The sequence below is a fragment of the Tyto alba genome, unplaced genomic scaffold (genome assembly GCF_018691265.1).
Source record: "Tyto alba isolate M040663 unplaced genomic scaffold, T.alba_DEE_v4.0 Super-Scaffold_44, whole genome shotgun sequence".
Taxonomy (NCBI): Eukaryota; Metazoa; Chordata; class Aves; order Strigiformes; family Tytonidae; genus Tyto; species Tyto alba.
This window is the reverse complement of record NW_024881320.1, coordinates 1,506,538-1,525,381: the sequence shown is the minus strand read 5'-3', so window position 1 is coordinate 1,525,381 and position 18,844 is coordinate 1,506,538. Positions and strand designations below refer to the sequence as shown.

The 18,844-nt window shown below is 42.7% G+C and overlaps 1 protein-coding gene across 2 annotated transcripts in view; it reads left to right on the top strand.

Annotated features, from left to right (window-relative positions):
• The window catches only part of GRK3 (G protein-coupled receptor kinase 3), a 76,877-nt gene that overhangs the window by 26,064 nt on the left and 31,969 nt on the right, over positions 1 to 18,844 (top strand). For both annotated transcript variants that reach the window (XM_042805072.1, XM_042805071.1), the window contains exons 3-5: positions 11,143 to 11,216; positions 16,072 to 16,173; positions 17,357 to 17,431. In XM_042805072.1, the coding sequence (XP_042661006.1) occupies positions 11,143 to 11,216; positions 16,072 to 16,173; positions 17,357 to 17,431 (251 nt within the window). The remainder of the gene's footprint in view (positions 1 to 11,142; positions 11,217 to 16,071; positions 16,174 to 17,356; positions 17,432 to 18,844) is intronic.

Sequence of the window (18,844 nt, the reverse complement as noted above, 5' to 3'; positions counted from 1 at the left end):
AAGACATCGAAACAATTCACAGACCAATTAAGCCTCTGAACACCACTGTGAAATAGGTAAATATTGGTTTTCCATGTCTGTAACGTGGCATAATAACAACTTTAATGAGATGTACCTGCATAGCTCTGTACTACTAATAAAGCAGATTCTCTGGTCCTGCCAGTGCTACTCATTCATCTCAGTGGGATAACTCATTAGTAACAGGAGAAAAGCTTAGAAACCAGGACAAGAGTAAGTAGAATCTAAATTAGTGAAGCTGTTAAGTCTTCTAACTTTCAGCAGTGCATTTAAGAGAGAGCGCAGATAGAAAGTCAGAGAGCAGAGAAGCTGGAGAGCTCTGGCTATCGGTTACCTCATTAATTCATTTGTAGAGCAGAGAACAGCCATGGATGTTTACTCTAAGCCTTTCAAATGCTTTGATTGTTCTGTACCAATATCTGTCCTATAAAAGAATGATGCATTCATTATCCAGCTTGCAACCCCCCCAGGGAATTGGTCCAGCTTTGCGAGGTATTTGGTGCGCTGTCAGGAGGTGACTGATGCTCACCATCAGCCCTCTGAACCTTCAGACTCTGTAGAGGAACAGAGCAGTAACCTTACAGGGTAGTTGCTTCTCTCTCCTGGCCTCTTTCCACTGACAGCATTATATCCGGCCAGGGCTCCTGTAATACTCTTCTCTCAAATGTGTGTGTGTCTGCAGTGATTGGATAGGTAGGTTCAGAAATACGCAAAACAGTTTCTTAATGTTTCTGGATACTTCTGTCAATAATTTCTTTGATTAAAAGGAGAAGGAGGCTGAAGAGAAGTAGAACCATCTGTTTCTGAACCTCCAGCTCTTAGCAGCTTTCTCCTTTGAGTGCACAGAATGAACCAGAGGAAGGCTTTAAAATTCACGTAGGAGAATCATCTGTGCTCTGTCACTGTTGTTTTAGTGGTTTTGCTCCTCTTTACCTAAGTGCTGTGTATATTTATGAACTGAATACTACTGGCTTTGTGTTTTGATTTTAGCCACAGTACCAGTCTTCCTAGATGCTGTTGCAGAACAGTTTGATTCTTTACAGTGGTTAAGGTACTGAACAGTACTTGCTAAGGTGAATACTGGCATCAGAGACTTGAGAATACCCTTCTGATGTGAAATTATTCCATGTCTTCATTAAATGATCCTATCACCTTGCTATTCCCCAAGAAAAAACACACAGATTTAGGTCCTTTCTAAGAAGTAGAAATACACCTCCCTGTGTACTTTGTGTGTTTGCAACAGTGAACAGTTCATAGCTTAGAGCATGTCAAAAGAAATTGTGTGCTTTTCAGTAATAAAGGGATATTAGCTTGCATTATGTAAGTAATTTTTAAAAGTTGCATAATGGGAAAATACGGCTTAAGAAAATAACTGTCACGTATTTCATAGGGGCCAAATATTCTTGTTTTGTGGGGAAATAACCCGTACAACAAATAACAGAACGATCCTGATGTTCTTAAGTTGCTAATACTTGTTAACTTGCTAATAGCTTGCTAGTAGCTGCTAATGCCACTTGCAAAAGTGGTGGGAGTTTCTTCTATTTACAAGTGAAAAAAGAGCAAAACCTCAAGTGCTATGTATTTCTTTATGAGCTTTAGTGAAGGAATTTAATCATGTTCTTTGCAATAGCTCATTGAAATGCTTCAATTCTGTGTTTAGTTGTCCTTTTAAAAATTAGATTCTATTTTTATATATCTTTGTTTAGTGATATTAGTCCTTCGTCTTTTAGAGGTACTTTTTCTTAGGTACAACCCTCTTTTTGTTCACCTTTGATATGTTGAATGCCTTTGGTACTCAACTTCAGTTGACTGGAGTTCTGCACGTTAAGGGAGACCAGAGTATGAAAGATACATACTAAACGTGGTTCAGATATAAGTTTTCCCTAGTCTTCTCTTTCATGGATTTAAAAAATTATTTATTGCACATTCAATATTCAGAGGTACATTTCATGAGGATATTAAGTTGATACGTGGTGGTTTGGTTTTGAGACAAAGATCCAGTGGCAATTGCAGTGAGTGAAGCACAGACATCACATTTTTTTTTAATGATTTACAGCTGCGTGTTAAGAATAGAGCACATTCTTTTTTTTCCTTAGAAATCCTTTTATCGTTTGAATTGGTATGCCACCACTTGACATCTTGACAGCTGCTGGTCCTACCCTTTGGAAGTGCTGAACTCCTGGCTGCTGTCAGGGGACGTGGAAGGGTGTTTGCTGTGTGCCTGCGCGTTTGATATTGCAGACTCTGCAATCCACCTCGAGTATTTTGCTCCAAACTGCTCCTCTGGGCTTGAAGCAGAGTAATAATGGAATGTTCTCAGTAAGTCAGTACGTTAGCTGCTTTAAGACCCTCTACCTCGTAAGCCTATGTTGAGGTTTGACACAGCATCTGCGGGTACTCCTGTCGTGTCTGAAATGGGTGTGCTGCAGGAGCTATACAGCTCGATGGCTCCTGTTGCTGCAGGAGTTCGAGTCAGGCACAGGTCTAAAATTGGGAAGATGGCTGACCAAGTTTTAACAAGTGGTAGTGATTTCTTTGGGTGAAAAGCTAATGGAAAATATGCCTGGAAATAAGGAATTTCTTAGACACATGAAACCTTTTAGCCCAAGCTTATTTTCATATAATGATTTATAGATGTCATTAAACAAGCTACCTGGCAACTTACAGACTAATTTTGAGCTCAATTTGATTATGTTCTAGGGAAATTGTTCTGCACTCCTCGCCATTGTATGCAAGTCCTGTCTTGTAAAATATAATTTGTTCTTTTACTCTGCTTTTTATGCACAGAGATATGTTTTAATTTGTCATGATGTATTATTTTTAATGAAAAGTGAAAGTACATTAGGCTCTATTAGGAAAAAATAGGTTAAGGACAAATAGCTCATAATTGGAAAGAAAAGTAGTGAAATCGGTGGTGCCTTCTGGACTGTGAGGATTTTTGTGGCTTTGTACCTAGCCAGAGCTGTGATTCCTACGCAGATGAGTTTTCCCTGGTAGTAGCAAGTCTCTTTGTTCCAGAACAGGGAAATCAGTGGTTTTCTCATTTCTGGAGCTTTTAGGTGGTCTTAATTATCCTGTGCTATGGCAACTGAGTGTGTATACCATACAGAACGAGATTTTGAATTTGACTGGATATTCTCTAACAGCTGCGGGCTGGTTTGAATTAGGATTTTTATACGGTTTAATAGTAGACCTCTGCCCCTCACTTTTTGTGTCTAAGACCTACATCTGTTATTGGTACCGATGATGGGCTCGTTACAGTGAGGCAAATAAAATAAAATGGGATAAAGCACGAGATGGCACGCTGGGAGGAGTGGTAGTTTTCCAGCAGAAAAGCCAAGTGTGATTCTCTGTTTCGGGTCCTGGTTCCCTGTTGCTCAGAGGCGACGGGCCGCGCTGGAGGAGAGCTCGGGGAGCCGCGCCGCTTCGCCGAGGGGTAACAAAGCCCTGCCTCCGGGGTGAGGGCCGCGTCAGGCGGTGAAACAACCGGCACCTGGCTCCAGACACACCCGTACAACCACTTCTCTGCGGAGTGTTAGCTGAGTTTTGCCACCACTGCCTGCTGTCCCGCGGTTTCCTCGGCGGTTCTGCACAAGAGGCTTTTCTGGGGACGAGGCGTCTGTGATGGCACCACGTACAGACGTCCCTCGGGTTACGCTCCTCTGACTTCTTTACGCCGTTGTCCGAATTCAGCCAAATAAGAAAAATCAGGAGAGGCCTTGGAGGGATTTAGGACAGTGACCTTGAAGTGCCTAAAATGTGGAAAACCCCTTGTGCTGCAGGGTTTGCAGAGCACCGGCGCGTTCCCGAGCAGCCTGGTACAGGGAAGCTCGTGCTGGAGCTTTGTCTGCGCGGGAGCCGGAGCCGTTAGCCGCAGCCGGCCGGGAATGGGCCTGCACTCATTCTGGTGCAGATGCTGCTACTTATTTGTTTGTCATTATTCCGTATTTATACAAAGCACGTTTAGTTAGGATTTGGAAGCAGCTTGATATTTTTGTTTTCTAATTTGCTATTTTGCCTACTAGAAAGAGTCTACATCAGCGTTTTGGACCGCATTCAGGTCTGCTGTAAATAGCTGCAGCTTCCTTTCAATCAGTGGCATTGTGAATACTTATATCAGGGCTAAATGTGTCTATTTTTAGCTCTGCTGTCTTACCTAGTCACTTCTGTTTGTTTTAATAAGGTTTTTATTTACTCCTGTTAAAAGGGTATTTGAATCAGATACTAATAAAATTCCAGTTAGATAAGTGGTTTTCTCCAAGGTTTGTTTTATTATGGAGTTCCTAATTAAATATTTTTTTTTTTTTTTTTTTATTATCCCATGCTCTCAGTTAATTGACGTTCTCGTGAACACCAAGATACGGTGCTATGAATGCAGAAGTGACCTTTAGACGGTAGGAGAAGGCAGGAGGTCAGCGCTCGCCCCGCTGCCTGGCAAAACCTGCTGATGGGGCAATGCCTCCTGCTTTTAATAACACTAGTAGCAGGGCAGGAAAATTACAAGTAACTGTAAAATGAGAAGGCAGCTTTAATGCCTGCGAATGGAAAGGGCAACATTTCTTCATTAAAACTGTAAGAGAAGGGTTCTCCATTGCAGGTTTTACTTCTTCCTTTAAAAAACCTCTGCTAGCAAACAGGTGGCTTTTAAATACACTGTGTCTTGGCAAAGCAGCCTGTGGTTCTGTTAGTCTTGGAAGCGTTGTGCAATCCCATGCTGGGCGGGCGTTTTGGGGGGGCTTCAGGTGGCCCCTCGCTTGTGCCACGGTGGATCCAGCCCACGAACATCGGTCTCTCTGCGGAGCCAAGGCTGGCTGCTAAAAAGCACTGGGCTTGCATCAAACCAGGGCAACTGCAGAGGTGTGAATTTAAAATTTAGTAGATGGAGTGTGTTAAATGGAGAAACGTGCCAGCCTGGGATAGCCTGGGAATAGTGGCGGGCTCCTGGGGGACGGGCACCTAGCCATGGGTACCCGCCGGCCTTTTGGTGGGAGAAGGATGGCGTGGGCAGCACGGAAACCCTGCATGGAAGTGAGAAGTCGTGTGGAAGGCTGCTTGGGGTAATTAAATAATATAATCCATAGTCAGCTCGTAAACATGGTGTCAGTGGCCAGGCCAGGTTTGGCAGAAGTGAGTAGGCTGGTCCCCAGCTGCGTTGCTGTTCTCTGCCCGAGCCTGGCCCTAAGCAGTGGCGAATTCAGGGATTAAGGAGGAGGCCCTCTTAACTCAGAGGTGGCATGGGGGCTTCCCGGTGACTTAGGATTTCATTCAAAATTTCTGAAGTCATGTTACAAAACCATAATTATTTGAAATAAACATTGAAGTAAAAAATATGTCCACTTTCTTTAAAGAGATGGGTTAACTTAATTCCCCTCCTCGTCCCCTGAAGTTTGTGTAATGGACACGCGCTCTGGGAATGGCCCGACTGCTCGAGCGGGCGCAGGCTCGCTCGCCCACATCCCCCGGTGCTCGGCTGCTCTCCACATCTCCCCCTCCCCGCCTGGTCGCGAGTATCCAGTTAAGACTGAACTGCAAACCTCAAGGGTCCTCTCTATCCCTCCTTGAAAGACATTTTGTCTTGGTAATTAGAGTTAGTGCAATTAATGGCATTTGGCAAACTTAGCTGTACGGGATTGTCCATAAAAAGATAATGGGAAAAAATTATTGTCCAGAGGCTGGGAAAGCAGAGGCTTGTAGTTGGGTGCTGTCTCGTGCTTGTATGTATGTATTACTGATATCATCCATCACTTCGGTGTTGCCAGAAAAAGCTTTTAAAATATATTTTTCTTCTGCCTTAACAACTAGCGACGTGGTTGTTGAAGAAATGATACAGTATGGAAGAAGGAATCTTTAAAGCAAAAGCTGTCAGCATCTTTATTTCATAAATAATTGCTGGTTCCTTTTATCTGTTATTTAATGCTATCATTTTTTTAATTCCTGCTTTCTGTTCTTGGTCCTATTTTTCAGTGTGTAGTTAACTGTGCTTATTGTGCTTTTCGTCAGTTCTCCTTGAACTTCTTCAAACTACTGTCACTTATTCAGTGCTGCGTCTGTCAATTAGTTTTGCTATTATCTGAGAGCTGCAGTTTCTGGCTAGTAATTTTTCACTCAATCTAAGAACATCAGTAAAAGAGGAGATTTCCTTTCTGCTGCAGTGGAAGTGCAGAATCCATTGATACAATGGGAGGTCGAAACAGAAACGCTTCCAATGTGGAGAACATGAAGCTCTAATTGGATTTATTTGAATTGAGGACAGTGGAAAGATTCCAAGTGTGCTGATACCTGGGGACATGGATTGCATGGTCAGAGAAGCTGCAAACACGAGACGAGGGAGCAGTAGTATGTTTGCATTTGCATTTGTGCTGTAAAAGAGCTAAAAGGCCAATCATTCATAAAAAGGTAAAAATCAGGGAATAGGACTTCTTAAATGAAGAATTTACCCACAAATTATTCTGAATTTTTCTTAGGAGTTTTAGATCATTTTGAACGATACTGTTGACTGGGTAGTGGAGATTCTGAATCTGTTTTCCTCCCTTGTAAATCTTCGGTGAAGTAATTACAAGTCACCACTCTCATCGCTTGGCAATCCGTTTTTGTTTCTTGCTCTCCCCAAAGATTTTTTTTTTCCCTTCACATCTCTGTCCTCCAGGCTCCGCGAGAGCCTCTCGCAGTCCCCTAGATCCCTCTTCATTCCTTGTCCCTAACCATCAGCCTCCGATGAATCATCCCTGGAATTAAAGTTTTCCTGCAGACCTCTCGTCTTCCTGGCACCGTGGCAGCGATTCGCCTCCTCCAGCCGCTTCCCAGCGCAGCCGCCATCGGACGCGGGCGGGAGAGCAGCTCTGTCCAGGCAGGGCCAGGAGGGATGCGGTTGGCTGCCTGCCATCACTCTCATTTTGACAGAGAGAATGCCTGGGTTGACACCCTTTCCCTCTGTTTTCATGATACAAGTCGGGGAAAAAAAAAAAAAAAAAAAAAAAAATAATTTATCACTGTTATCAATTAATTAAAAAGAACTCCATCACTTGGCTTATCCTTCCCCATATACAGCCTGCTGAAGAAAAAAGTTGTGCTGGACACCCACCGATTTTTCTTTGATGTCTCTGTTGCTAATAATTTTAAGAGCAGCACTCAGGGTTGCCTAATGCCAGCCAAGCGTGAGGACGCACTTCAAAACTCTCCCAGAATCTGATTCTCGTCAATCCCATCTGAAATGTGGAGGCCGGGAGGAAGTTCATTCCGGGGCTGCCACAGCGGCCGGGCCCTTCGCCGGAGGCCGCTGGCACCGCTCCTGCGCGGGACCAGCCGTTGCTTTGTTCGCCGCCGCCGAAGCAGTAATGAATTCTGCAGCTGGCTATCCACTTCCAAGTCTGGAGTATTTTTCCCGTGCTGAAGCCACCAGATTTCAGCGACCGGTCGCTGTCACATAGTCGTTAGAAACGTCTTCCTGAAGGTACCCCGAACGCGTAGGTTCCGGTTGTAAGGTAGGGATCTGTACTGTCCCGGGGCGAACTCGGAGGATGGAGTAACCCTGTAGTTACTCGCAGAGCAGTGCATGTGTCTAGCTTTCCAAACTGTTGCTTGGAAAGCTTATGGTACATAATCCTTCTTGTGGTTTGGGTAGAGCATATCTTTTAAAAAATAATACTAGAAACGTTTCTGTCAAGGGAGGTTGGTCCATGTGAAATCCAGGTTCTTTTAAAGACTATGTAAGCTGCGTGTATGTCTACAGTATCTCTTAATACACATACATAAATCCTCCCAGTACACAGGTTCTTCAAAGGAAACTTGAAATATCTATTGTTATGTTCAACCCTAACTGGTATCGAACAGCATTTCTTAAAAGGAATGTATTGTATTTTTTTTCTGAAAAGACAATGGTGAATAGTTGATGAAAGCTGCTGCTCTAATTTATGTGTTAAACACTCCCCAAGTGTTAGAATAATATTCATTTTGGATGCTACTGACCTTTTGAAGCAGGATTTTTTTGTTGCTTTCCTCCCCGCCCTCCCCCCTCCTTGAAACTTGTAAAAATTACAATTAAATAAAGTTCTTACCCATTTTTCTGGCTACGAGAGCATTTCCGTGTGACCTGCTGTGCCAAGCACGGCTGTGCTCAGGGCGAGGAGCGGGACCAGCCCCCGTCTCCTGCCGTCGGCTCCCACCACCCTGCTGCTCCTCAGGGTATGGTTTTGTCTGCAACGGGCTTGCAGATGCCTTGGGTGTCTGGCTACTGAATACTTACAACGCTGGTAACTTCATGGAGAAGAGATGTTTCATGCTATAACTTATTTTACTGCAATATTTCTTCCTAGTTTTTTTTTTGTTTTGTTTTGTTTTTTACTGTACGCTTTAAAATGCTGCTGGAATAATTCTGCTCATCTTCACTGGAACCTGACTAACAGCACTTTGTCAGTATTAATTCATACGGCTGTAACTTCCTATGACAATATTAATCATCTATAAAAGTTTCTAACTTCTTGTTTTGGATGCCTCTAGTTTTCTGCATAGCTATGCAGTTTGGAAATGTACTTGGTGGGAAGCGGGCTGTGTAACGCAGGCAGCATAAGCCTGCTATTGTTCCTTGTTCTCTGGGCTTGTGAACCTTTTCTTTTTCTGCGATAATTAAATTAAAAAGTTTGGAAAATATTAAACAGGGCTAAAATGTTTGGCATGGCATTGTTGAAAATTTGTGTTGGTATATTTTCACACTCCTCCCACGGTTGTCTTTGTGGTTTTTTGTGGGTTTTTTTGTTTGTGGGTTTTTTTGGTAAACAGCCAGTAGCTGGGACCCCGCCAGGGATTTTTCTTTCACTGCATTCATTGCTGTTTGTGCCACTCTTTAGTCTCTTAATTACATGACTGTAATCTTCTTTAGTTCACTGTCCAAATAAAAGTTCAGTCAATTCAGCATTATTTTGCTCAGCGCTGCTGCTGTTCCGATCATGTGTTAAATAAGAGTTGATGAATTGGGGGTTCGTGCCGTGTGTGCCGCTCAGGCGGGGAATGCAAGGCACCGGGTGCTCTGGGGAGGTGCAGGCTGTCCCTCCCTGGCAGTGGGTGGGTTTGGGTGGGTTTGGGTGGGTTTTGGCAGCAGTGGGGACAGTTTGGGACTTGCTCGGAGCGGGCAGTCGTGTCCCCTGCTGTCACTGGGTGACTCTGGGTTTGGCGGCTGGCTGGGAACTCTGTCCTTCGTACGAGGCACGGGCTGCTCCGGTGCTTCTCTCCATCTCCTCTGCAATAAGGGAAGACAACTTCTTAAGAATATTTCCAGTAAAATAGGAACTAAGACAAGCCCTTAAAAAAAAAAAAAAAAAAAAGAGAGAGAAAGAAGCAGCAGCACTCCAATTTCAAATTGCTGTTAAGGAATAGAAAATGTGGAGTTGATTTTTTTTTTTTTTTTGTTTCCAAAAAAGCACATTTGTTTATAAAATATTTCAAGAAGATTTTGTGGTTTTTTTTAAAGAATAATTAGAAACTTTGGAGAATCTCATAAGAGAATCGATTAATTAGATTTCTGTCCTCATTTAGAGAACAAAACCCAGTTTGTAGATCTTTGAATCAGTTAAATCATCCTGATCAGCTAAACGAGTCAAGCAAAGTATAGGAGTTATCTGGTCATAATCCATTTTCTGGTATTCTGATTGTGACCAAATAAATCTAGGGGACCTTAGCAAAATGAGCTCTTCCAATAGGAAATTTAACTTGGGATCCAGATATAGATAGAGGGGCTACCAAGAATCTGATAAATGTTTAATCATACATAAATTAATGCCTTTGTTTGCCTGATCAGCATTGCTTTGTCCGCCGAGACTAACGGTTTTGCTTCAGAGTGGTTCGTGGGTTTTCTTCCTTATTTAAGTCTTTGATAAAATTCGATGATAGTGAGTTAAAGGGACATGATGTTCATAACTGACAGTTAAATGCTCTCCTGTACACACTGCAGTGAAATTGCTGTGTAGCATATCAAGTGGGTTTTTCATTTTTTAAAGATAGTATACTCTGGAAAACATGAGATGCTGTAGGTGGTAGTATTATTTCTTAGTTGAGCATACAGTGATGTGCTACTTCTTCTGGTAATATAATTTTGCTGTAAGTTCATATTACAATTACATTTTCATTAGGAAAAAAAAATAGGTCTCATGTATATATGTGGGGTTTTTTTCCAAGTTGAAAAGGGGCATTTCCTATCTTGATGGGGTGCCCTGTGGGGAGGGGAGTTGGGCTGGGGGTGGGATGCAGTGGTTCCCAGCCAGCGCCAGCCTTGGTTTAGCTGCTTTCTTGGTTTAGTTTACACTTACGTGGTCTTACCTCCAAAAGCTGGGGGTGATTTCAGTAAGTCCACAGCAACTGAATAAGGAAAGGGATTACCTGCTGCGTGGACTGAAAGCACGTTTGTTCACAGCTCTAAGGGGCTTGGATAACCCAGACAATAGCTGTGACACAGGTACCCATGGAAAGTTTAAAGGGCAGCAGGTACCAGCTCTAGGCAACTGCAGAGACAGTACTTCTGTGAGGTGAAACATTAAAATGCTTATCATGGAAAATACTCATCAGCAGGCTGCAGAGGTTGTGCTTTAAATTACTTGCAAAGGAACTATAAAGATCCCGTTGTAATTTATTGTGCTGTAAAACCTATTAGAAGTAACAACCAATAATTCTAAAATTGGCACACAGAGGAGGTTGCTTTTTATCAATCAGAAGAAGGTACATCAATTTCAAAAATCGAAAACACGTGAATAGTATCTAACTTTTACTCTGAAAACAGAAAGAAAACCTGATCCATGAAGAAGGATGGGATGTTTGGGTACATTATGTAAACATCTCATAAAATTCTCAGCAGGTAGAAATTGGAATATGCTTAATGTACCTACGGGAGGTGGGGGAGGTTTATAATACTTTTCTGTTCAGAATGCTGTAGAGCTGCTTGATAGTCAGTATTGCTCAGCTGTGGCAAGAAGGCATGCTTACGTGGATATGTACGTGCCAGGATGTTACCCGGGTGGCTTTTTTATCCCTTTTTACAAGTTACCAGAGTAATGATACAGTTTTTCTGTTTTTTGTTTTTGTTTTGTTTTGGGTTTTTTTTTTTTTGTTGTTGTTGTTTGTTTGCTCTTTTCTTTCCAGGTTTTTTGCTTTTTAAAGACTATTGCATGAACGAGATTGATGAAGCTGTCCCGCAACTGAAGTTTTACGAAGAGGTGAGTGGCCGTTGGTGGAGTTTTGGGGCTGCGGGGAGCGAGGCTGAGGCAGGCTGTCCCCCCGCGCAGGCACTCGGTGGTCCGAGTCCTCTCAGCTTCCCGGTGGAACGGTTGATCCATAAGAGTCTGTTGTACGGAGTAATGATTGCATCTCAAAGGCACAAAGCTGTCACGTTAAACAAGTTCAAGAGACTTTTGAACATAGCACTGTAACTATTTAATTGAGTTGGTGATTTGGTGCAGTACTCCTGCAGCATATTTTACGAGAGTAGCGTAGATGATTTTTTTTTGCCCTCTTACTGGGCAAATACTTAAGACTTGGAAAATGGATTATTTGCAGGAAAAATCTACTTAGCTCAACTTCTAACAGTGCTTTTATTTGCATATGCTGAAACTGTCTTTTTATTAAACATAAACTAACAAAGCATGTTAAAAGCTAGTTACAGTTTTTGTCCTTCAAGAGTTAAGTATGTTTAGTTTTAAGGCATAATATGTTGAAAACAAAGCAATGGCGGAAAGTTACCAGAGCAGCCACTTAATCAGATGTTCATTCACCACATTTACGGGTCAAAAGATAATGTGGAAAATACTGAGAGAATGATGGAAAGGGGAAGAACACTAGTAGAGCTTGAAATATCTTTACGTTTATTAATGTTTTCTAACACAAGGTACACTCTTCGACTATGGTTCATTTGAAATATTCATGAGAAATGAGTTGAAATTTGGTTCATCTTGGTCTCTACTTGTCAAATATCTCTAAGTCAGGTGTGTTTTTGAGAAATGGGATAAGCCTTTGATCTTCACTTGCGAAGATGATAGTAAACCTTAGTTTTGCTACAAAACAGAGATGAAGTTAAAGTAGCATTTGCCAGCTCTCCGTGGGATTACAACAATGGATTCCTTCTTTCAAAAAGACCTGAAAGCAAAATCAGTGCTGCTTATTATTTTAGCTGACACGGACCATGGTTTCGTATCTGCTGCCCAGAGTGAAGATTTTTCCTTAGAGGCGGAAAGCCTAAAATAAGCGAATGTATCTTTGTCCCAAAGAGCAAAAGCAGAAAATGGAGCGTGGTTCCCCGCTGCAGTTTGCCCGTTTGGCCCCGGCGTGGCGGGCAGCTGGTGCTGTGGCAATCGTGGCCGGCTTCTGCCTCAGCTCTGTTGCCCCTCTGCACCCCTCGTTCCCCGTGCCCACCGTGCTCCGGGCACCTCTGGCTCCGCGTCACCCACCCGGACGGAGAGCAACGCCCCGTTGTCTGTAGCTGATGCTGAGCAGCCGCCCGGGCTCGTGGAAAAGGAGCTGCAACTGAAGTTACCGGCGTTTGGATCTCGCTCTCAAACGCTTCGGGCCTTTCTCTGCCACCCTTTGACCTGTAGAAGAGGCAGCAGAGGACCGCTGTCGGCAGCGCGAGGGACGTCGGGACAGCCCAGGCTGGCGCCGGGTTCTGAGCTTTCTTAGGAGTCGCTGTGGCAGGGGGTGCGGAAAAGCCCCCGCAAGCGCTGCAGATGGGTAAGAGGGTCCCCTGGAGAGCGATACGAGAGGTGGCTTCAGGTCGGGAAGGTGGGTTGTACTCAGTTGTCACGACGCACTCAGCGAAGGCACTAACGGACGCCGTGCCCGCGGAAGGGTGAATGATTGAGGGGAGCGCGGGCGCAGCGCCGGGTCCTCCCGCAGCCCTGCTCTGCTGGGAGCCCCGCCTCATCGCCCCGTTCAGTCCTTGTTAGATTTGTGACACTCTGAATATAAAACCGTAGTTAATCCCACCATAGGTGCTGGTTTCAGTTAAAACGCGCACACGTGCTTTTAAAATGCAGCCTGGGTTGCTCAGTATTAATTAGAAACGCAGCCCGAGATAACCTTTTGTCTGGATCACTCTTAAGCTGATGATTTAATATTTTTCTTGCTAGTGGGCTAACAGCACAAAATAGGCTGAGCTGGTTATCAGTTTGGAGATAAATCCTTAGCAATATACAGTTCCCCCACTCAAATTAGAGACTTGCTGTCAATTAAGAAGTATCTTTTTCTATTGTTTCCATCTTTTCATATAGTGAAGATATCACTGTCATAAGTAATCAAAAAGGCATGTTGTAACAGATTGTTTAGGAAGATATTTTTAGCTGCCTCTTTATCTCTGAAACAAGTTGAAATTGTATTTTTAGGTTATTAGCAAAGTGTTTCCTAAAAAGAATTTAAATGCTTTGTCATGTACTTTTTGAAAAATCCCATTAATGATATTTAAAGAGGGGGTTCGTTGCATTTTCTTGTGACACACCAGATTCAGAAGCTTTTCTTTTTTTTATATGTTTGATTTACTTACTGCATTTATTACACGTAGAATAATTTGAGTACGTTGCTACATTAAAAATTGCTTGATGTAGAAGGGCTCCGTACTCCAGGGATTTCATATTAGTGCAGCTTAAGTCACGATGAAGCACTTAACTGTGTGAGTGATTCATCCAGATTGGTTTCAAATAAAAAGAAAAAGAAAGACAAAAAAAAAAAAAAAGAAAAAGAACTTCTAGGTGCTTGAAAACTAATGCATTCTGATTTCAATTTTTGCAGAGATACTTTGTCAGACGCTTTTCTTGAGGTGAGCTGAAGTTTGCCAGGGAAGCGTTGAAATACATGATGACACAGTCCATTATCTCTGGGTCGCCAGCAATACTGCAGAAACGGCTGCCATTAGAGACAGGTTACGTTTATAAATGGTGACACTCTTAGCTCTGCCTATTCCTGTGTTTTTTTGGCATGGTGCAGTAATGTTCTATTTAACAAATGAGTAAAATTAGCTTGTGAATATGTCAGGCATGCGTGTTAAATGTGCTCACAGTAGAGGTGTCTCATCGCATCACTGGTGTGATGAGAGGCGTCAGGCAGCGTGCTGGGGGGGCCTTCCCCCGGCGTGGGGGAGCAGGCTGAGCCGCCCAGGGATATGTCACCAGTGGGGGCTTGTGTCGTCTGATTTCCTTTTCTCCAACTTTTTACAAAACAAAGGGATTTGGTTAAAAAACCCACTGTAAAGGCAGGTGGGAGAGACACTGACCTGGTGCCAGCGGGGCGGTGGGGGGCTGTTGCAAGAGACTCCTCTGCTTTGGGTGCAAAGTTAGGTGGTTTTTTAAAATAAGTATTGAAGGGCAGGCGGTGGCATTCAAGTAAGGCAACATGATGTGCATCAGGCTTTCTCCTGTACTTTTAATTATTTTGTGGCATTGCATTAATTAAAAAATGTTTCTTTGGCAAAGATGTTTTGAATCATTTTAATTATAAATTGGTACCAAGGGGGGAAGTAGTCACAGATGGCAAAGCATGGTGGAACTGTTGCCTTATCGTAGTCAGCAAACAAGAGGACTACAGCTAGAAAAATACCAAGTTTAATTACGATGTTCCACCTTCAGAGATAGATTGGTCTGAGTTTGTCACGTGGAGACCTGCTGCAGAGCTGTGTGCGGCTCATCCTGTAAAAGGAGCAGCCTCTGAATGAAGGAGGGGAAAAAAAAAAAAAAAAAGTGTATTGTGACATAGAGGCAGAACACATTTTTTAAAAATCTTTACTTTTAAAAGTCCTCAGGAGTGTGCTGTCTGTTAACCCTGGTGCCGCTCTTGCGCTCAGAGCGTGGCTGGCAGGATCAGCAGAGCCGTGCTTTTGTCCCTGGGGGGGGCCCAGCCAGGACGAGCTCCCTGCCCCGGGAGATGCTCCGCTGCGTCGTTTGCGCAGGCTTTATTCCTCAGGCTGAAGCACAGACAGCTCTGATACGGGCTGTTCCTTCTCAGACAGGCACGGAGTGAAATCCAGCTGGGTCTTACCCTGCTTTGGTTTTCCTGGGTCGGTGTAGGGCCCGGAGCAAGTCTGCACACTTAAATCTATTTGGATCCTGCGACCTCACAGGCTGAAGGTTCAGCAATAAAAGCTGAGTCTTTTCCCTAAAGATCTTGTGTGCTTTTTTATATTCTGTCAGTGCTGTAAGAACTCTTTCCCTAAATATGCTCCAAAGGACCCTTGGACTTGATGAGGTGTTTTTTCCGGAACCAATTTTCTGCTTTTGTCCTGTAAAATTAACCATATGGGATTGCTCTTGCTTCACCAGGAACACACAGACCTCCTGTATCACACCTGGAAAAAAACTTGATATATTTTGTGAAACCGTCTTTCTAGCTACCTGTAGGATTTAAATTCAACACGTTGCTGAACTGCGTGAACGTTTTGAAATGTGCTCGACATTCTTCTTTCGACATCTGTACTCGACGTGCGGGACGCTCGGGCGCTGCGCTGGCAGCCGGGGGCTGGCACCAGGCGAGGCTCGTGCTGCCTGTTTAATAATAGCACAACCCTTCTGCTGGGAGCTTGGAAAAGGGCACGTGTTGCTGTGCTGCAGGTAGTCCAGAGCATCGAGGGAAATAATCTGAGACGAGGTCAACGGTCTTGAGCGTTAGAGGAGCGAGGTCAGCGCTCTCCATCTGGGAAGGAAACCTTCAGAAGTGCTGCTGCGCACGTTTGCTCATCTCGCTCCCCTTGCACGGTCCAGTCCTCTCACACAGCTAGATTCTGACTTCCCTTGCACACATTTGTGCTCTGGCAAACAGTAGATGGAAAACGTGCTGCTTCAGCTCTGTCCAAATTTTAGAAAACAAAGCTTTGTAGCAATTTTAAAGCAAATCACTTTCCTCGCATAAAAATTCAAAGAGAGGAAGGAAATCTAACGTCAGCTGTAATTATGGTATTGCAAGTGTTTTTTCTTCAAGTCTTTCTTAAGAAAATAAGGTAAAATAAAACTTCGGCCAAAGTCTTGTTTTCACCAAATGAGTGAAAGATCATTAGAAATGTGCTCGTCTAATGGGTCCCTCTCACTTGTATTGCAGATAAAAGAATACGAGAAACTGGATTCTGAGGATGAGCGTCTGACCCGAAGTCGGCAGATTTATGACACGTACATAATGAAGGAGCTGCTGTCCTGTTCACACGTGTGTATCATCCAAATCTCACACTGCTCTTTGCCTTACTAGAGTAGCTTGATGGCAGTGATAATTCAGAGTAACTGCAGTTTCATCCAGAGAACAATTAAGACTGTCGCTGAAGGAGTTGTTACTACAAATACTTGGCAGTGCTGTGGATTTCCATTTGAAGTCCGCGGGACTGGGCTGGGCTGAATTCAGCATGTGTCTGTGGGGTTTTTTTTAGTAATGAGATGTAACGATTGGTGCTGTGTGCCAGTTGTTATTAAATGTGGTGGTACACAAAGGAAATACTTGGAGGTTTATCTGTTCTATATTTCTTTAAATCTCTATTTTAGAATAACGGTGAGTGTAGTTTGTGTGCATATATATGTGCACACATACACATGAGCTAACCAGCCCCCTCCAACCCAGCAACAACCCTGCCCCCAAAAACTCAGAGACACATGAGCTGCCGGGGGTTCTGCGGGACAGTTTGGGTGATGAACTTTGGTATCTCTGAAAGCTCAGAGTAAAGTTTGAGATTTTGTCCAAAACTGATCACACAAGGATTTTTAAAATTATTTGCTTGGTCATAAAGTGGTCTTTCATACCATACTGGAGACAATTCACTTTTAGCTGCAGTATGGTAAGTTAAAGGTGTGGGGCCGCACTGTGGCAGATGCAGCTTTGTTAAAGTCAGTGAAAACACACGTTTCCTCCAGCTGGAGTTTTGGCCCAGTGATCTGTATTCAACAGTTTCATTTGCTCTTCTTACTAAAGAAGAATTTGCAGTGTGTTTTACCCTCGTGGTATGGTTCTTTGGGTGAAGGGTTTAAGCAGTTTTTTTTGTTAAGCATGCGTTACTGGCTCTGTAGTGGTAAAAAGTCCATGTCTACTTCTGTCTCTGGAGCTGTCCCTGTACGTGGGATTTTTCATGAATTTGTTAAAGGAGCATCATCTAGCCCTTTTATCTTCACCTTCCTCCTCCTCCTCACCTTCCCCTCTCCTGCCTTCCTGCTTTAGCATAATTGGTTTTTTTACTGCGTCATTCTGCATGTTTCACAGTAATACACTTTGGGGAAGCTATATTGCATTCATTCTGAGGTATGTGTATTTTTCATATGGTTAAAAGAACAACAGTGCTGTAGACCTTAAATGAAACTTCTTACATTTCCAACTGTTTGAAATCTTTCTTTTTCTTTTTCAAAAGCCTTTCTCAAAACAAGCTGTAGATCATGTACAAACACATTTAGCCAAGAAACAAGTGCCAGCCAGCCTTTTTCAGGTGAGGTTAAGACAGTCTGAATGTTCAAGTTTTCTTCACTTATTTGACAGTAAGTGACTTTGTACATACTATTTTAGGAGACAGAATAAATGGTACTGGTACGTACTCTTCGCTGTAATAGTGATATCAGAATGCTTTCCTAAGTCAAATAAAAATTACAAATTACTATTCTTATCTGGAATATTTTTAAGCACATTTATGAAAGCAAACTGTACCTTGGTATGTGAACAGAATAGTTTTTAGATTTATGTAATTCTAAGTCATTAAATGATTTAAAGTAAATCACTTTACATCAAGAAGATACACATCCTGTCAGGATAAACCAAACTGCATTGTGGAGAAATTGCCTTAATGCTTCAGAAATGTGAAATCTCAAAACATTTTTCATTTTTCTTTAATTTTAAGGTATACGAGTTCCTAGTTGATGATGGTGTGGAATGAAGCGTTTGTACCATCTCACATGTTTTTCTGTCTCTCCACAAGACAGAATGCAATCCAAACAGGAGTTTCTGCACTATTAAAATTGTGCTTTTTTTTTAAAAACTTTCTAAAATTCTGAATTGTAAAAAGAAAGTATGGGATTTGCATATCCTCCATTTGAATATAAAAATAAACGTTATCCTGGCTCATTTGTGAAATTACATATATCTTTTGTGTTGCTATTTACTTTAGAAAATAAAGAAATGAGAAGTGAAATATTTCTTGTATTGTTACATCTCTAATATACGTGGATACAAACCAAGAAATGCATATGTATGTTAACTTCTATAGCTAGGTGCATTAAAGCAGTGTGGTTGTGGTTTTGCACTTATGAACCTCATCAATCATAGGAGTCTTTATTAGCTTAAATTTCTTCGATGTAAATTTTACATATTTTTATATATTGCAAAAATGTGGAGATTGCTTCTGCTTAATTTTTCTTACTGCTCAGTGACCTGTTTTTAACGTTGCAATTAGGTGAACTGACAAATTGGTAACTACATTGCTTGAGTTACATCTCGCCGCTAATTGGGTCGGAGTGTGTGATCGCTGTGTGCCATCGCACAACGAGAGAAAGTATTTCCCTAGAAATAAAGTCACTTGTGAGTTGAAGGTGCTGGTTTCTTAGTAAGGACAGAAAGGAGAGAAGCACCAAAAAGACGGAATGTGGCAGCAGCTCTGGGAAGTAGAGACTCCACAGGAGTGACCATGTATTATATTTAAATATATTTGATAAAAGAACTGTACTGAGGTCGTTTTGCCAAACCTGTTGTCCATAGGCAGGTGCTGCACACAGATTTCATACTGCCCCTCCAGGGGAACATTTAAGGTTTTCTAGCTCATGAAAATATTTTATGTTTGACTCCAGGGCACCTGCTCAGATTCCAAAGCTAAATGAAGCTTAAATGCTTCGTCGAGCCTTCTCCGAGGAAA